Source organism: Pundamilia nyererei, unplaced genomic scaffold (genome assembly GCF_000239375.1).
Source record: "Pundamilia nyererei isolate P.nyererei 1_Seehausen unplaced genomic scaffold, PunNye1.0 scaffold00255, whole genome shotgun sequence".
NCBI lineage: Eukaryota > Metazoa > Chordata > Actinopteri > Cichliformes > Cichlidae > Pundamilia > Pundamilia nyererei.
The window spans coordinates 145,744-165,991 of NW_005187656.1; the positions used below are offsets into that span (position 1 = coordinate 145,744).

The following is a 20,248-nucleotide window of genomic DNA, read 5'->3' on the forward strand; positions in this document are numbered from 1 at the left end:
AGGCTCAGGCTCTGCCAGAGAAATGTGTTTCATCGTTGTGACTTTGCTCGTCTAATTATTCGTAAATGAATCATTTTTATACAAATGTTCTTACATCTACAGTTGTTACTGCAACAAACACAGCGAGAACATGAAAAGATAGCACGGCTCTGAGAGTAATCCATAGTTTTTTCAAACATAGGTGCCATGTTTGTTGAGCTTTTCTTTTTTTTTTTCCCACAGAGGTGACGATGGCTGTTTCCTGTACGGGGTTTTTAATGGTTACGATGGCAGCAGAGTGGCCAACTTTGCTTCCCAGTGTCTGACAGCGGAACTGCTCCTGGGGCAGCTAAACTCCGGTCACACAGACAACGACGTCCGCAGGATCCTCACACAGGTCTGTTAAGTTAACTGCTGTAACTGTTGAGGAAAGAAACTAGAAACATTTTCTTGCTTTTGCAGTCTGTTAAGGCAGAGCCTGTGACAAAACACTGCACACACAAAATGAATCTTTAAGCCTCTTTAGCTCAGTCTGTGTCAGCCCTGCTTCTGGTCCCAAGCTCTTACTGCGTTTAATAACCAAATATATGAGCGATCCATGAAAGAATGTTTCTGAGGCTTTCAGTTGGAACATGTAGCTTAAGATCAGGAATTTTTTCACAGCGAGTCGTCAAAACCGTGCACAATGACTAACCTTGTGTTGGTGGCAGGTGGATCAAAGTAGAGCTGGTAGAGCTCCTGGTAGAGCAGCCACACTGATCATTTTATTGACGATGACAGAAATTGGGTCATTTTTATTTTTATTTTTGTACATTTCATCATCTCTTTGTCATCCTCCTCTTCTTCATCTGCCTCCTCCAGCTCCATGCTCACCTGAAGCCCCATGTCCTGAACTGAATACAGGGATCTTACACGCAAAAATGTTTATGAACGTTCTTATTTATTCCTAGTATTGTTGTAGTTGCTGATTTTCAGCAGATCAGACATGTGACCCCTCATGTCTCCCGACAGCAGACAAGAGCCAGCTGTGACAGCAGTTGCTAATTATAAGCTAACGTTATGCCAGAAAACAGGTTAGAGTGTCCTAAAAAAGCACGCTTTCCCTCTGCTAAACAGTTTGATTACATTCTCAGGTTGTATGGGAGTTTATTCACTAAAAGTCCAAGTCCAGCCTTGTACTTCCACTTTGAAGGAGGTTTCAGTAACACAGGCTAACAGCAGCTAACAGTGCCAAAAACAGCAGCACACACTTACGGAAAGGTTCTGGAAATCCTCAACAACTCAGTTCAGTATTGCTGTGTTCAGGAAGAAGTGAGGTTCACTGACTCAGCGACTTGTATCGCTTTCCTTTCACAAGCAGCCTCCTCCATAGTAAATAGTTGTGGATGCTCCACACCTGGTATTACGAGGTAACCGGTGATCTGAGAGCCTCTAGAAGAAACACTGACTGCAGTGTTTGAGGTGCCTCAGGGGTAAAACTGTGAAAGATCACAAAATATCTCATCTTCACATTTTTATTTTTAGTCCTGGTCCTTTGCTAAGTGTTGATATTATTCAAGAATGTTAAAATACAGGGTGTTTTATACAAAATCATAGAAACGCACTGGCCCACCGTGGTCGCTATGTGAGGGTTAAATGTTTAAACTACCCTCAGATATGTTTAAAATAAAGCTACATTGAAGTTATTACCTTTTAGTATATAAATAATACTAATACATTATAAACAAGGCTTTATTTTCATATGGAAAAAAATATATACTCAGACATGCTGTATAAAACTTTTCGGAAACATGTCATTAATAAGCTAATCTGGAGAAACGCCAGCCTTATCATTTATTAAAATAATCAGCACAGCTCCTTGAGGCAGAAACTGCGCTGATTATTTTAATAAATGAATAAAAGTGTAAAATCTCATTCTTGCCTCGAAGACATTGCTTGCGTTTGCTGCCGCTACATATTTTGATTTAATACTTAAGCCAGCGGTTTTATTTTCCCCCACATTACAAAAACATTTATGGATATTATTTAAATCATAGTTAATGTGAAATGCCTGTTTCACTTTTAAACGATCGTTTAATGCGACTTAAAGCTTTTTGCTTTAAACAAAAAACGAAACATAACCGTGCAGTGCATGTAAGGGCTAGTCAGATTATAGACATTTATGCACTGTGGCATAAATGAACCGTATTCATACACTGTGCTTCCCTCACATAGCAGGTCTCCCAGGTGTTTTTCACTTTTCACTACTCAGTCAGTAAAAATTCTCCTTTCTAGTTTATAGATTATAGATTTTCTGTGCACATATGTAATAAGTATTTTTTGTGTGAACGCGGGCTGCATGTGTGTTCTTATCTTATGTTTGTCATGTCTTCAGTGCCATCTGCAATTCATTCAGTAGCAGACAATCCCCTCGTTGCTGTTCTGAAAGTTCACTCTCTACTTCCTCTACCTGCTGATCTCGTGGTCCTTGTTTTCATTCATTGAATCTCCAACTGTAGCTTCTTGGCCTGCAGCTGGCAGTGATGGTCCTTGTTCTGCTCTGGTCACGAGCAAAACAAGGACCATCACTGCCAGCTGCAGTCCAGGCCCATTAAGCCTGAGTTGACATTTCAGTAGCATTAAGTGTTCAGTAGTGACGCTCGCTCTCACGTGTGTTGACACTTGACATTATACACGCTGTTGTTGCTGCACTGCAGGCCTTTGATGTGGTGGAGAAGAGCTACTTTGAAACCATAGATGATGCTCTGGCTGAGAAGGCTAACCTGAGCAACTACCTCCTACCGCACAATGAGGTAGGAACACTTCACTTTTTTCTTTTCTCTTTTGGTTTCCATAACAACCACAGATTTAGGCTTTGATGTGAGCTAGTATTTAGCCACGGGAGAATGAGCTTGTTATTCTTTTATTTGGGCTCATCACTCTCTTTCGTCAGATAAGATACTCAGCTCTTATTCTTTTCTTGCTTTTTTATCATTTGTCTAATTCTCTCTTTTTTCCCTTCATTTCCTATCATCTGTCCTGCTCCTACTTGCTTCATTTTCCTCTTCCTTTCCATCTTTTACTCTGTGCCTTCACCTCTCGGCCAATCAGAATGTTCCGTTCCACCAGCTTTCTCCTCAGACTCAAAAGGTGATGGAGCGGCTGAAGGAGCTAGAGCAGGAGGTGTCAGGAGGCGCCACGGTTGCGGTGGCGCTCATTCTCAATAACAAGCTCTACATTGCAAACGTTGGTAAGTTGATTCTGGTTATGTCAGCGATGACGCTTTGATTTCCTGTTTAATGTGTGATCGCACTCGATCATTTGCAACAGAAACAGTTGGCAGCAAAACCACCAAAAGGCCAGCCAGTAACAGACAGCCATGACACAGTCTGCTTTGCACCAGCAGATGTCAGGCTTCACACAGATTTGTGTTTGGTTACTGGCCACTCTGTCAAAATGACCGAGGCCGCTTTCAGCATGAAAATCCATGTTAGCTCCACAGTGTCACAGTCTCTATATATACTTATGGAATGCACTTGTTCACTGATGGAGAATAATGCCTTCCTTATTAAAGGTTGGAGAAATGGCTGTATTGCATCCTGATGCAGTTGAGAGCCAATATAGTGTTACATTAGGGAATAATAGTTTGTGTCAAAGGATGAAGCAGTGCAGTGTCTACACATAACAACTTGATAAAGAACTCATTTTAAATTGTATCTTTAGGCACTTTGTTACTAGAAGCTTGGCACTAAAACACAGAATTTGTTCCCATTTCCTAAACTGAACTTGCAAAGAAATGGTGAAGCCTCATCAGAGATGGTCTCAGTGGAAGGCTGGCTGTCAAGAAGGCATTTTTGAGGAAGGGAAACAGGAAGAAAAGGCTGAGGCATGCCAAATTACACAATAACAAACCGTGGCAACACAAAATATGCAGTGATTAATCCATTTGAAATGTAATATCTTTGGTTCAAGTCATCATCAGTATGTACAGAGAAGGTCAGGGGAGAGGTACAACAGTGAGTGTCTGCAGCCATCTATAAAATAAGGTGCCGGCTCTGTTATAATGTGACACTTCAAATCAGCCAGTGGTGTTGGGGATCTGCTAGATCTGACGTTTGGAAAACTGATCACAGAGGCCTTTCCCACCTGTTGTTCAGACTTTTTTTTCGAGTGAAGCTGATGAGAAGAAAGCTGTCTGAAAGGGTGGCGCTAAGAAAGAGCATAATAGTCCCACTTTAAAATATTCTTATTTAAACAAAGCAAACGAACACAAGCGGGGAACATTTTTGTGTCATTTCATTGCCTATCAACTAGGTAAAGGAGGGGGGAAATGAGTTGTTAATCCACACGCAGAAAGGTTTAGTGAAGACAAAACATACATATAAATCTATGCCAGCTGCCATGGAACTTGATAGCTACCTGACAGCACTGAGAAAAAATCGTAACACTCATAAATAGTAGATTTAAACTTGTGTGGCAGATTCTGCAGACTCATATGTGACTTCTCTTTCTAAAGAGTGCTGCCAGACTCTCTTTTAAAGCCATGAAACCTCCATCTCTTCATAGAGGGTATTTGGGGTTTTCTTGTTTTTAACCAACTATGTGAGCTGATGCTGAATGCTCAGCACCAGCTGTAGGTACTAGGAGTAGTCCAGCTGAAATGTTCTGCAGTGCAGATGTGTTCTCTGGAGTAACGAATCACACCTCTCCGTCTAGCAGTTCTGATGGGCAAGCATGGGTTTGGTGGTTGTCGGGAGAACGTTACTTGTCTGACTGCTTTGTGTCAAGTGTAAAGTTTAGTGGAGGCAGGATTATGGTGTGGGGTTATTCATCAGGAGTTGGGCTTAGTTCCTGTAAAAGGAACTCTTAATGCTTCAGCGTACCAGGACATTCTGGACAATTTCATGTTCCCAACTTCATGGGAACAGTTTGGAGATGGCCCCTTCCTGTTCTAATATGACTGCAAGTAAGTGCACAAAGCAAGGTCTATGAATAAGCAAATTTTAGTGGGAGAACTTGACTGGCTTCCACAGTTTTCCTGACATCAACCCAACAGAACACCTTTGGGATGAATTAGAGCTTAGACTGTGAGCTGGGACTGCTCGTCCAACATCATCCAACACCATAATCACTCCGAAACCTTGAGGAAAGCCTTTGCAGAAGAGTTGAAGCTGATATAGTTGCAAAGGGGTCAACATCACGTTAAACGGGAATGGGATGTTACTCGAGTTAGATGCATGTAAAAGCAGTCAAACATAGTTTTGGCAATGTAATATATGCTATATATCAATGCTGAAGCCTCGTCAGAGATGGTGATTTGGTTAGTATATAACCAAATGCCATCACAGCATTTCCACATGCTGTGTTTCCAGCAGCCCACAGACAGATGGAGTTATGGAATGATATTGACTCTTTTAATTCAAACCATACCAACAGTGTCCATCAATATTTTTAAATCCCAGCTTGCCGACTCGGCTCCCGCGGACAACAGCTGCAGTACTAGCATCATAACAGCTAGTTCTGCCTGCATGATTTATTGTGTGTGTTTATGTGTTCTTTAAGCTTCAGAGCGGAAAACGAGCATCTACTGTTAATATCTGAACACACAAACCCGCAGGCCATTTTAGATCCTTAACTGTAAGAAAGTTCAAACAAGGCAGCAGGGCGCAGTTCTTCCCACGCAGACGCACCAACTTTGAAGAGCGACAGCGATTTTCCCCCAGAAGGATTTCAGTCTAATAATCATCAAAGCTGCTGCCAAAGGCTGCTGCATATTGAGCTTTGTTTCAGATAAATGTGAACACTGGATATTCCTATTTTTGGTGGATTTATTCACTAATCCAGGGGGTGAATCTTACCTATTGGAAATACCTCAGTTTTGCAAAACCCTTTAAAAGCACTGCTTCACGTTTCTTTCTTTTAGCTTCCTGATTTGATGCTGGGGCACACACAGGAAAAGAGCCCCTCCCTCTCAGTTGGATTTTTCTTTTGTCCTTGAGGACGTGGAACAGGGCACAATATGGGGAGGTGGGTAGTAATTAGTAGATGGTAGAAAGGAGGGACTGTTGTCCCCTCTGGTGCTTTGTGTGAGTGAGGGGGGGGGGGAGGTCAAGAGTTCAAAGTTGACAGAACATGAGGCCCAGGGATGTTTAAACATAGGAGTAAGTGTGCTTGAAAATCACTCCCAGCTGTGTGTTGATGTGAAACGCAGTTTGACAGTTAAGGTCATGTGAGTCACAGTTTGAGCTGCAAGTTGGAGTGTTTGGAGAAAGGGGGAAGGGCGCCGATATGTAAACGCTCAATATCAGAAATGGTTGGCTGCTCTTTACAGATTAACAGACGTGCGTTTTCCTGACTATCACATCAGATTTAAACCCAACACTACCTGATTAACACAGAAGGTGACACGGACCCCTCCCTGTGTATTGGGGCTGATCCGGATGCCCTTATGTGCGGATTATATGAATAACGCACACACACACACACACACACACACACACACACACACACACAGCCGAACATAAGATTTGGCCGGAGGCGGGGGCAGCGTGGAACTGCACCGTGCTTCGGCTCAGCGGCCCCAAACTATTAATATAAAAGTGAATTAATCATTGATCTCTCCCTGCTCAGCTTTTGTGTGGTTGCAGAGGCAAATAATTAATATTTAGCTTTTAAGTTTAAGACACTTAGTACCACAGTGTCTTAGCTCGTTAATTGGTGGAGAGTCAGACCTGTGAGTAACCTCAGAGCAACATCAAAATCTCTGCATGATTAATGCGTGCAAAAATTAGAAGCCCAAATGTCTCATGAATATGGATAGGGGCTGAGAAAGATGAGACAGTATTTTTTTTTGTAATTAACATTTTTTGTCTTGTTTTTATTTCATAAAACTTTTTTATATAAACTTTTATATGGAAGTTGCACCTTGTGGCACCTGTTTATTGACATGTATATAATATTTTAAAAGCAATCCTTTGTTTTTGATGCTAAAAGAGACATGTTAGCTCTGTGGTCTTTTTTTTAAAAAAAAGGCTACACCAAAGAGCAACCAGCAGGGCTGAAGAATAAAGAAAATACAGATGTGCCAAAAACTGTGCAGAGCCTTTGACTTGTACCGTATTTTTGGACCGTAAGACGCACCGGATTATAAGTCACATTAAGCAGTCAGTAACCCTACAAACGTCACTGCTGTTTAGTTTTCTGTCTTCATTTATGTTGGAAGTGATGACAGAGCTGTACATTAAAATTTTTTCAGAAATCTCTCAGTTAGAACATGCTATATGTTTAGGTGGAAACTAGCGAGCTAACTTCCTTCTAACGTCTAACTCGGTTACATTTAATATAATCTGTTTTCATGGATGTTAAACTTAATTTTTACACCTGGTAAAGCAGCAGCGCTGATCATTTTATTAAAGATGAAAGAATTTAGACAGTTTTTAACTCACAGTGTGCCGCAGTGTTCGTTTGACTTTGGGACCTGAAGCAGACGGAGTTTAGGACGCAGATTACTCCACAAGGCTCCTGACTACAGTAGCCGTAACGCTCCGACAATCCATCGAGCGGTGCGGCTTCTTGCTTACCAAAGTCGTACTAAAACATTTTTTGACAGATGTTTGAGCGCCGTGTATCACATAAAATCGGTTTGAGGTCAGTAAGCACAACCAGAATTCATACATAAGGCGCACTGTCGTTTTTTGAGAAAATTAAAGGACTTTAAGTGCGCCTCATAGTGCAGAAAAAACAGTATGCTAAAAGGCCCAATTTTGCCTCAATATGCTTACAAAGATGCTTTTGGTCATTACAGCTTATTTTACCATTTGATGACTTACCTCTACAACCTTTAAAAAAAACTAGTTTGTCGACCAGATGTTCATTAGTTTGGAGCCAACGCTGAGTAAAATTAATTAAAATTTAACAGGAATTAAGTCAGCATTAGCTTTGGTGAGTAATGAAAACACATAAGTGCTTTTTACAGATAGTAAAAAAAATAATAAAGTATTGATCGTGTGTGTGGTGCTGTTCTCCTTGTAAAAGTAATACATACAACCATTCAAAGTTTGGTTTGACAAGAAACACTGAAATTAGTTTTCAGTATGATTCACCCCAGTAACCACAACAACTAAAGTCGAAAAAGGCCTGGAGGTGAATCAGCTCTTAGCTGAGAGCTTCAGTGAAAACATCGGAGGCACAACGGGGCCTTGTTAATAGCAGATATTTAGACTTGTTGAACACAGGGTAAAGTATAACAATAATGGCTGCTTTCAGTTTCATGATCCAGTAGAGCCTTAATATTTGCATAACATTTAAATGTCTTTAAGCAAAAACAACAACATAGGAGCAACTAATACCGTTAATGTTTGCTGTGTTCCAGTTCACTGTTAGCTGATCCACTGATCAAACATACTTTATACCTCGACACATCAGAGGGAAATACAGTCACTTGTATTACTAACTCTTGTATTACTAACTGCACCTGTGATTGAAAGACCTCAGAAAATGTGTCTTCTTCTGCTTGGGAAAGCAGATCATTTATACAGTTTAGTGTATCTACTTCAACCGACTCAACTAACAGTTTTACCTCTTGCTGATTTCAAGTTACCTTCAAGCATGTTTTCCTTTGGTTCCAGGGACGAACCGAGTCCTGCTGTGCAAGTCCAGCAGTGACGGCCAGAACCAGGTGCTTCAGATCGGCCGACCGCACAGTACTGACAACGAGGATGAGCTGCAGAGACTGGCTGCACTGGGTGAGACACATTATATGTGGCATAGTGGAGAAAAATCATTATTTGATCCCGAATTTGCTGCTGAACATGTACGTTTACTCACTTACAAAGAAATAAACAGTCTATTTATTTTTTAAATTTGAGTTTTATTTAGAGAGACAGATTATCAGCCAAAGATCCAGAAAATTAATCATTACATTAAAGGTATAAAGCACATCTCATTAAAGTGAAACAGGTATTTGATTTCCAAGCAACACATGACTTAGTGCTTGATGGAAAAAACCGTGTTGCTAACCACAGCAATAAAAAAAATTTGTAGTTGGTCACCAGGTTTTCACACATCTTAGGAGGGATTTTGAACCACTCGTCTTTACAGAGAATCTCTAAATCGTTTAGGTTTCTTGGCTGCTGCTTCACAACTGGAAGCTTCATCTCCCTCCACAGATTTATTATAGGACTGAGGAGACTGGCTAACCACTACATAACCTTAATGTTTTCTTGATCTACTCCTTATCTACCCTCTGGGTCATTGTCATGCTGGAAGACACATCTTCACTTTTGTTCTGGTTAAGAGAAGGAGGTTCTCATCAAGATTTTTCTTTGTTTGACCCCTCAGTGCACTGAAGTCTTCCTGTACCTCATACATTATTGTTCCCACCTCTGTGCTTGACTGTATGGATGTTCTTTGGGTCTTCCTCTAAACACAGCACTTTGAGTTTATGCCAAATAGCATTATTTTGGTTTCATCTGACCCCAGAACCGTCCCTGCACCCAAGCCTTTTGAGTCCATTAGGTGTCTAAAACTTGTAACCGGTGTGTTACTGAATTTGTTCTTGGTGACTGTGGTCCCAGCTGCCATCAGACCATTAAAAAGCTCCTCATGTGTAGTTTTGAGCTAATCAATTACCTTTCACGTGATTATCCTCCATCTTCAGGCAAGATCTTGCATAAGCTCAGACAGAGTGTGCTTGATGTTGAAAATATTTCTATTGTCAGATAATCACACCAGCAGTTTGACGCTTCTCACTAAGCTTCTTGCTGATGGTCTTGTTGTCCATTCCAGCCTGGTGCTGGTTTACAGTTTGGTCCCTGACGTCCTTTGACAGCTCTTGGGTCTTGCACATGTTGGTGATGAGGTGGGAAGAAGCTGCATCTGTGGACAGATGTGCTTTACACACACACACAAGTTGAGACCAGGAGTATTTGTAAGTGACTGATAGTAATAGTGGCACACAGCCAGGCTGTGGGAGCCAGAAACCTGGCTGCATTGTTATACTCATCATCCGTGTTATAACTTTTATGTGATATGTGTTTTTCTAGATTTTTGATTGATATTCTGTCTCTCCATTATGACACTACCATAAAAATGAGAGACTGTTCATTTCTTTGTGAGTGAGCAAACTACAAATAACAACACATTCCTCACTGTATACATACTTGGATATCCCTAAAACTAAACTGGAAATAACAGCAAAACAAGAAATTTTCCATAAAACAAACACTAGAATTAAAAAAAAGAAGCTACACAATAAATAAAAAGAGTGAAATGCTGATGCTCAGTATGTGAGGTTGAAAGCTTTAAACTGGACCCTGAATACAACTGGGAGCCAGTGAAGGGACGCAAGTAATGAGACCATCTGTAAGACCGAGTTAGCAATGTAGCAGCAGCATCCTGAAGAGCCCGCAAGCGACCTGGGGCTCGCTTACTAAGTGAGAAGAAAAATGCACAGCAGTAGCCAATAGGAAAAGAGAGATGAGCATCTCTAGCTGTTCTCATGAAAACTATAGCTCTCAGTTTACTGGTGTTTATTAGATGGGGGGGAAATAAATCTGGAGCGCTGCTCGGTGTGGGTGTATAAACGATGAACTTATCACTCAGAGTTTAAGTACTTTTCAGATACAGTCAGGGGATCTTGACATTTCTTTTTAACTCTTCTTGGTTCTGACTGATGGACAGAAATAGATTTTTGGCACATTACTATTGGAGGGTTTTGGATTGACAGTGTCAGACACACCTCGTCTTGCATTCCCTGCATGTTGTGCTTGATATAACGCTCAGCACAGACACAGCCATTAGAGAAAGCACACAGTTGCTCATCCGTGGTGGACAGAGCAGGCTAATGGTCCAGTAATGAGGGTTGTGTATATAACAGAAAATGCATACATCGTAATTAGCTTTGCCAATAGAGCAGTAGGTGCAGCCTGGCCTGTAATGGATGAAATGGGGAAACGGACACATTTTTGTGTGTTTTTGTTGGGTGTGGGGGTGTTTTCGCCGTTTCACAGCACACCATTAGAGGAGACCGAGCTCTCTGCCTTGCTTTGTTCTCTTGTCTCTTGCTGGGATTCACATTATTATTCCATTGTTCAGGTCCTTCTCTTAATGATTGGAAAAAAATGACAGTCGTTCCATTTACCCAGACCAAGGTGACCTCTCACCCCTCGCATTTTCATCCAGGCTCAAACACACAGATGCACCCCTCTCCCTTCCCGTCCCCACCTCTGCTTCTGCTTATCGGTTGTGTGCTTTTGCTCCATCCTCCCCTTCACCTCTTCTGCTAAATTTTCCTCTCTCTTAAAATCATCTCCTATAAGCATTCACCGTCCATGTGTCCGTTTTCCCTCATCTCCTGCAGGACTGGATTCAGCTCGGATAAGACAAGCGGGCCAGATAGCGGGACAGAGCAGCAGCAGAAGGCTTGGAGACTACCGAGTCAAATTTAACTACAACGAGATTGACGTGCTCAGGTGAAGCCGAAAAAACACAAAATATGCGTTTTCTGTCTTTCAATTTGTCAAATGCAAAAACTTGAAAAGGATACACTAAAACACCAGGCTGTCTAGAAATATTCAACTATCTGTGTCACTTGTTTTCTTCTCTTTGTCTTCCTCCATTCTCATTCTTCATCTGCTTAGCTTGTGTTCCTGTGTTTTGAGGTTATGATGAAAGATTAGAAGAAATATCCAGTATCACAAGATAAGACGTGGTACACAATCAACAAAAACTGTGAAGTTTGACCTGTCACCATGTGACCAGTTCTAACCTTTTCAGCTGGCACTGCAGTCCTGAGCAAAGTGTATAAAAAAAATCCCTCAGACTGCTCTAGATGCTCCGTTTTCACCAGTTTTTCAACTCTTGGCTCTGCATGAGGTCACTGAGAGACAGTACTAAGCATGGTGCGTCTATTTTAACCTGCTTGCTGTCGTTTCCAAAGTCTGTGTTTTTTTTCAATTGTGCCCACATGAGATTATTCAGTGACTAATGAACCATTTCCTGTTCTATGTTGCATGTGAAAAAGGGGCAACACTATACAAATTCAAACGTTTAAAGGTTTTAGCATTCAAGCTTTCAAGAAATGTGCGAGTCATTTCCTACTGCTGCCAGCCTTTGTGTTAAGCTTAGCTTTTGGATATAGTTTGAATTTGTGCAGCGGGACAGTAGTATCGATCTCCTCAAACCCCTCAGGCTGGGAAAAAAATAAGACTTTGTGCTTCAAAAGGAAGTCGGCCAGATACTGGAACTTTTTAATGTATCGTACCTTCTTTGTGTGCCGTGATAGCAACGGCTCCGTCTGTCTGACTGTGGAAGTTCCTGTTAATTTTGCTACATCCATTCACTGTGACTCATGATTAACTGATTTAGATTTTAGTGTTTAAAAGATCAAAGCCACAACATCCGCCCAGTTTTTGTGCACACAATAGCTGAAGAACTCCTGGAGGGAATTTCATTAAATGTGTCATAAGCGTCAGCTTGGATTCACAGTTTTCCGGTAAAAGACCGAGGTCAGCATGACCTCCAAAAATCCACTTTTGGACATATTTAAGGACATATTTCCAGTGGTATAATAGTGAAGCAGTGAGGCTGATCTTGGGTGCCCGTCTTGAAACCTCTGAGCTGAGCTGAGCTGTGTGTGCGTGTGTGTGTGCGCGTGTGTGTGCGCGCGCGTGTGTGTGTGTGGCATCCTGATTTTAGAGCTGTTTATTGGTGGTTCTTTTGATATTTTTTTAAAATGGGAATTTGCACTCATTGGCCACTTCATTAGTTACATCTGTTCATCTGCTCGTTAATGCAAATCTCTAATGAGCCAATCAACTTGATGTGTTTATGCATGTAGACACGGTCAAGTCTACCTGCTGAAGTCCAAACAGATCATCAGAATGGGGAAGAAAAATGATTTAATCAGAATCAGAATCAGAATACTTTATTGATCCCTGGGGGAAATAATTTTTTGTTACAGTGCTCCATTATAAACCAACATTAAGACAAGACAGACAATACACTAACTAAGAATAGTACAATATATACATATATATACATACATAAGTCACTCATAAATAAATAGCTGAAAAAGAAACATGTGTAGTTGTAGCAGCAAACAGTGTGTTAAGTGGTACAGGGAGATGGCCACAGGCAGGAAAGATTTCCTGTGTCGTTCAGTGGTGCTTTTCGGTAATCTCAGTCTCTCACTGAACGAGCTCCTGTGACTGACCAGCATGTCATGGAGTGGGTGGGAGGTGTTATCCAACATTGTCTTTATCTTGGACAGCATCCGCCTCTCCGACACCACCTTGAGGGAGTCCAGCTCCATCCCCACAACATTGCTGGCCTTACGGATCAGTTTATCGAGTCTGTTGGCATCTGCTACCCTCAGCCTGCTCTCCCAGCATGCAACAGCATAGAGGATCGCACTGGCCACAACAGACTCGTAGAAAATCCTCAGCATTTTCTGGCATATGTTGAAGGACCTCAGTCGCCTCAAAAAATAGAGACGACTCTGGCCCTTCCTGTAAAGTGCTGTGGTGTTTTTAGCCCAGTCCAGTTTATTGTCAATGTGTACTCCAAGGTATTTATAAGTGACTTTGAATGTGATTTGGTTGTTGGTCTGACTATTTCAGAAACTGTTGATCTACTGGGATTTTCCCCACATGGCCATCTGTAGGGTTTACAGAGAATGGTCTGAAAACCAGAAGATGTGCAGTGAGTGACAGTGAAAATGATTTGTTGATGCAGAGGTCAGAGAAGAAGGACCAGTCTGCTTCGAGCTAACTGAAAGGCTCAATTGTTATAGCAGAGTTAGGCTAAAGAGCGTCTCTGAACGCACAACACTCCTCTCATCTGTGAACAGAAAGAGGCTACAATTCACACAGACTCAACAAAAATGCACAACAAAGGACTGGAAGAGAAGTATGCCTCGATTTCTGCTGTGACATTCAGATGTAGGGTCAAAGTTTGGTATACATTAAAGCATGGATCCATCCTGTAACAGTCCTCCTCTCTACCAGTGGAGGATTGTTTAAAAGCCACAGTCATTGTCACAAAGCTCAGATCATCTTAAACTGGTTTCTTTACCTCAACGATAAGTGTCCTGTACTCGAATGGCCTCCACGGCCTCCGGATCTCAACGCTGAATAGCATCTTTGGGATGTTTAAATGAGGGATTTACATCAAGGACGCGCTGCAAAACCTGTGAGGAATGTTTACAACCATGAAGAATTAAGGCGCTTCTGAAGGAAAAAGGGGAGTTCCAGCTCAGTAGTAGCAAGGTGTAACTAATGAAGGGGCTGGTATCTACGTTTGTTTGTTTTGTTTTTGTTTTTTCTTGAGTCCCTTGTTGACATCTCACATGGTGTCAGTTTCCTGTTATGTACAGCAGTGATCATTATGCTTTAGATCACCTTATTTTTGCAAACTTAACAACTTAGAGCTGTTGCTTCACCTTTCAAGGCAGACAGTCAATATTCATTACACGTCCACCAGCTTGAGAACTGAAACACCAGAGATATTTTAATAGCTTTATTCACCCCTACAAAAAACACCTGTCAGGCGCTCTGTGTCAGCACTGCTTCACAAACAGAGGCTTCGTCTGTGTCCAGAACTCAGCTCAGATACTGAGACGGTCAGAAAGCTGTGTGCAGGCTCTGCGTAGGACCAACACAGCATTTCATTTTAGTTTGATAATTTTCTGTGAGAAATCACATTTATCTCAGGCAGACTACATCCTCTATCCTGTGACCTGTGGTTTGGAGGTGGACTACACTGAATAAATCTCGTGAGATTGTAGATGTAAAGCGCAGCTTCACCAGCTGGTGGAGGCATATAACTGCACGGTGGTACTTCTGTATAACTATTATCAGATCAGCCGCTTCCTTACCTTCAGTTCACCGAGACCCTCGGGAAGAGGTGGAGGCGTGGCCTCTGTTTTTAAAAACAAACTTAAAGTTCGGCCCTGCGACAGACTGGCGACCTGTCCAGGGTGTACCCTGCCTCTCGCCCTATGACAGCTGGGATAGGCTCCAGCGCCCCCCGCGACCCTGAAAAGGATAAGCGGAAGCGAATGGATGGACTTAAAGTTCGGCAACTGCCCTCTCCTACTTATTCTAGTTTTGAGGTTCAACTACTGGAGCTTGCTGGACCCCCAACGATTCTATGTGCTGCGATTTATCGACCACCTAAATATAATAGGTCTTTTATTTGTGATTTTGCTGACTTCTTAGGTTCATTTTTATTAAGTTATGACTAAGCTCTTATTACTGGCGATTTTAACATACATATTTGCTGTGCTGATAACCCCCTGGCCAATGATTTCCTTGCCCTAATTGACTCTTTTAACCTTACACATCTCGAAACTTCCGTTTTTATCAAAAGTTCTAGAGAAAGCCGTCTTTCTCCAAATGCAGGCTTACTTAGTTGCAAATAATATTACTGACAAATACAGTCTGGCTTTAAGCCACACCATAGCACTGAAACGGCCCTGCTAAGAGTCTATCATGATCTTCTTGTATTTGCTGACTCTGGTCGCCCTGCCGTTTTAGTTTTATTGGATCTGTCTTCAGCCTTTGACATGGTTGATCATAATATTCTCTTGAGGAGGCTAGAGAGCATGTTGTAGGCATCAAGGGTTCTGCCCTTAACTGGTTTAACTCTTACCTCACAGATAGATCCTTCTCTGTTGTGATGGGAGGATACTCTTCCTCTGTTGCCCCTCTCTGCTGTGGTGTGCCCCAGGGGTCTGTATTGGGCCCTTTATTATTCTCTTTGTATATGCTACCCTTGGGCTTCATATTTGGAAAAATATAATATTTCTTATAACTTTTACGCTGATGACATTCAAATCTATTGTCAACTGACTGATGATTTGTCAGCATCACTGAACTCCCTGTACGATTGACTGAGAGAGGTTAAAGATTGGCTGTCAGATAATTCTCTCATTTTAAATGAGAAAAAAAACTGAAGTTATGGTGTTCGACAGCCATATTCCTCGAGACCAGCTTGTTGCCCTGCTGGGGCCCTTAGCTAACTCTCTCTCTGATTCTATACGTAACCTGGGTGTCTATTTGGATAGCTCCTTTAAGCTCGATAAGCAAGTGTCATCTGTAGTTAAATCTGTTTTTTGTTTTGTTTTTTTCCAACTGCGCCACATCTCTAAAGCTAAGCATTATATACCACACAGGGACCTGGAAAAACTTATCCACGCTTTTGTGACCTCCAGGTTAGATTATTGTAATTCTCTCTACTGTGGTCTCCAAGCCTTCTCTCTTCGAAGGCTGCAACTCGTTCAGAATGCTGCGGCTCGCCTTCTTACTGGAGCTAGAAAATTTGACCCTATTACTCCGCCTCTTGTTGATCTACACTGGTTACCAATCAAATATCGCATTGAGTTTAAAATCTTGCTACTCACTTTTAAAATCCTGAATAACATTGCGCCCAGCTACCTCACTGACCTCCTCAATCTGTACACTCCTTGTCGGCCATTAAGATCATCAGGTCAATTACTCCTGGCCCAACCTAAGTTTAGACTGAAGACCAGAGGCGATCGTGCCTTTGCTTCAGCTGCACCCAACCTTTGGAATAGCCTCCCTGCTTCTATTCGAGCCTTGGACTCAATCCAATCCTTTAAATCAAGATTGAAAGCATATCTATTTGACTTGGCTTTCATGACCAGTTAATACCCTTTTAAATCTTTTAAACTTTAAACTTTTAAATTGTTTAAATCTTTTATGAAATGTTATTAAATTTATTATTTTATTATTAATTTTACTGCTGTTTTTGTCTTCTTAGTGGATTTTGTATTTATCTAACTCTTCTGGTCTGTTAGTGCCTCTATCCTGTCTGTGCTAGTGCCCGATTTGTACCCTGTTATTGACTTATGTTGATTTTCCATATTACTGTGAAGCCCTTTGGTGTGCCTTCAGGTTTTAAATGTGCTATATAAATAAAACTGTATTGTATGAAATTCTGTTATCCGGGGGCCCCGTGCTCTCTTCTATCTCACACCTCTCTCTTCCTATTGTTGTCGAGGCCAACTGAATAAAAAAAAAAACAAAACCCTTGAGTCATTCCAATTATGATCCTCAATAAAACACATAATAGAGTCTGTATAGAATTTCCTCCTTTGTAGCATCAAAGGGAGTGCAGGAAATGTGATGTGAACAATGTAAGCGCTTCTTTGGATCTATAAGATTAGTTTATTATATGGAGGTCAGGGGCTCTTATGTCTGCTTTTCATCCTGGGTTCTCCCTCTGTCGCCTTCCCCCAGCATATCTTGCAGACTTGACCCGTACCGTCTTTCCTTTTATGTGTCTAATATTAATTTAAGTGCTGTCCGTCTCCTACGACAGCGCAGCCAAGTCAAAGCCAGTTGTTGCGGAGCCAGAGATTCACGGCGGCCAGTCTTTGGAAGGCGTCACAGGCTTCTTGTTGCTGATGTCAGAGGGACTGATAAATGCCCTCGAGTCCGCCCATGGTCCCGAACAGGCTAATCAGGTTAGCAGATTCATTCTGATAAGCTACTTTCACCTCATTTATCGTCACTCCTTCCTCTTCTTCCTTACTTTCACTAATATTTTTTTCTTTCGAGTTTTGTTTTCTTGCCTAGTTTGAGTCTATTTCTGTTTCCTTTATTCTCCTAGGCTCCTTTTTCTGTCCTTAGGTCTAATCCTTTCCTTAGTTCTTCCACTCTTACATTAACCTTTTCTTTCTCTGACCCTGCTGTCTATTGTAGGAAATTGTTGCCATGGTAGCAGCAGAGCTAGCCCAGCAGACCAGTCTGGAGGCGGTGGCTCAGTCTGTGGTTGATCGGGTCAAGCGGCTTCACCATGATGTGTTCGTGTCCGGCCGTCAGCGGGCGACTTACTGCTCTCGACACGAAGACATGACCCTGCTCATCCGCACGCTCAACTACCCACTGGCTGATGCAGCGCTCACGCCCACGCAGGGTAGGATCTGGCATTTAGGCATTGATTCATATCTCAAGGAAAGCACGTCTAAGAAGCGGCCTTCTGCTGTAGCTACACCAACACAGTTTCCTCATTTAAAACTTTAGCGAGTTAGTCACATTATTCATACTGTACCGTTAAAAAAAGGCTCCTGACCTCAGGCACAAGTGTCAGGCGAAGGATTTTGCATGTTGTTGAGCAAACAGTTGTTTTAATTGTCGTCACAATATTGCTGAAGAAGATTCCCCATACAAGGAATATCTCCGGTTTACTTCCCTGGTTGTCTGCCGCTTTCCTGTGCAGGTGTCTGTCTTTGTTGCTATAAACATATTAACTTCTGTTTACTTTACCCTCATGTGTTTGAAAAGCAACATCATGAGGTGGCATGAAGTAGCTCATGCCCCAGGCCAGTCTCTTTGAAGCAAGACTATCTAGGGTCCTTGTTTGTGTTTGTGCACTTGGCTTGTCCTTCCTGTGCTTCTGCAGGCGTTCCTTGGTAGGATCTGGTTTCAGCCGCCGTGCAAGGTTGATGCCGGACATCTTGTTCTTGTCCTTACGAGGTTCATTGAATGTTAAATACAATTTTTAACCGAAGATCAGATAAAATTTTTATATTTGACGATTGTGCATTGTATCAGAAGAGGGAGCAGTGTATCAGTGTGATCCCAAAGCATCGGATCACAGTTATTAGATACCCAGTTTAAACTCAGACCGGTTTCCTGGAAAATAATCAGAAAATAACATCTGATCCTTGAGTAGAGCTGTTAAAAAGAATATCAAATAGAGCCTAAACAATCAGGCTTTTGAGAAGAATATCGGGTTTACTCCCAGAGCCAGGACCTTTGCTTTTCTAAAGTCCTTGTTGAAATTAGTTGGCGGCTCACAAATATACATGACTCAGCTTTCTTCTACTTCTTCTTTCAGGCGGCCGTATCTGTCCCGTGTCTGTGCCCTACTCAAACAGCCAGAGCACCAGTAAAACCAGTGTCACCCTCTCGCTGGTCATGCCCTCACAAAGCACCCTGACCAATGGAACCAACACGGCCTCCACCCTGGAGGAAGGCACCCCGACACCTGGGTAAGCCTGCATTGTCTTGAGTCCTTGCCTGCTCTGGGTCCTCACTCCTTCTCCCCTGCTGGGCATACTTTGAATTAGCCTCTTTTTCACTTTGACGCACCTCTGCCCTGTTTTTGTTTCATAAGCTCAATTTTAACTCCCTTGTTTGCACTGCTGTGGGGCGGATCCTCTGTGCGAGCTTTGTTCTGCCTTCACTCTTCACTCCCTGCTGTTAGGTTTATTTTTGCTGTCTTTTAAATAAGCAGAAAGTCCTCCCTCACATGCTATACTTATTTTGAGTCTTTAGGTCTTATTTTCACACACCCTTGTGTTCCTGCACTGCTATGCTTATTTATATGTTAGCATGGCTTTCGCTCTGCTGTTGCTGTTGGGATGGCACGCCATGATTAATTTCACTTGAAACTCAGAAGATAACACGTGCAGATAAAATGTATTTTAAAACTCCAATTCCTCATTCCACAGCTTGTTTCTTTTGTTTTGCTTTTTTTTATTTTTAAATGTCAGTGTAGAGATAGAGATAATGCAGGTGCCTGTTAATACTTTTTCCAAGAAATTGAGTGTTGTAGAACAAAAGCTGCTTAAATGTCCTCAGTCCTGCTGCCACTGCTGGCTGACGGGGACAAGCAGTCCCGCACAAGCTGTGCAGCAGAGATGAATGAGATGCAGACGGAAAAGAGTTGTGTTGCACCAGCGCAGAGGGGTTGCACTGCTGAGAGACTGAATACGGGTACAGACTATAGGAATATAGATCTGGATCATGTCAGGTGGAACAGCTGGAACTGCATACCAATTTGGGAATACTGACAGACAGAATTTATAATAATGCTTATATTTATGTTCCAGAGCAGTCTATGTGGACTTGATCAGCCAACAAAATACCTGTAACCTGTACCTGCACCTCACTGTAACGTAGCATGATGAAGCAGTTTCCCTCTTCTTTTTGGGACTCATGCGTTAGTACATGTGCTGCACATGCAACAGCGTGCTGAACAGTCTGAATAAGAATTATAGTTCTGTCATTTCAAATTAGATTATTTTGTTTGGACTTTTTGCTGTTTTTGGTTTTCTTTCAGTTTCAGTTGTTTTCCTGAGGGAGTTTGATAATTTGATGTAGTTTTTACAACTTTTATATAGCGCTTTTTTATTCTAATTAGGCAAAAAAATAAATAAATAAATAAATATATATATATATACTAGGGGTGCAACGATATTCGTATCGATATTGAACCGTTCGATACAGTGCTTTCGGTTCGGTACGCATATGTATCGAAC

At 41.9% G+C, this 20,248-nt stretch overlaps 1 protein-coding gene across 4 annotated transcripts in view; it reads left to right on the forward strand.

Moving 5' to 3' along the window:
• The window catches only part of tab1 (TGF-beta activated kinase 1/MAP3K7 binding protein 1), a 31,012-nt gene that overhangs the window by 4,127 nt on the left and 6,637 nt on the right, over positions 1-20,248 (forward strand). For 3 of the 4 annotated variants that reach the window (XM_013915082.1, XM_005749803.2, XM_005749802.1), the window contains exons 3-10: positions 223-376; positions 2,676-2,771; positions 3,088-3,208; positions 8,586-8,702; positions 11,318-11,429; positions 17,302-17,446; positions 17,685-17,898; positions 18,823-18,976. In XM_013915082.1, coding sequence (XP_013770536.1) covers positions 223-376; positions 2,676-2,771; positions 3,088-3,208; positions 8,586-8,702; positions 11,318-11,429; positions 17,302-17,446; positions 17,685-17,898; positions 18,823-18,976 — 1,113 coding nt within the window. Of the gene's footprint in view, positions 1-222; positions 377-2,675; positions 2,772-3,069; positions 3,209-8,585; positions 8,703-11,317; positions 11,430-17,301; positions 17,447-17,684; positions 17,899-18,822; positions 18,977-20,248 lie in introns of all 4 variants that reach the window. The other variant, XM_005749801.2, reaches the window with a different exon arrangement.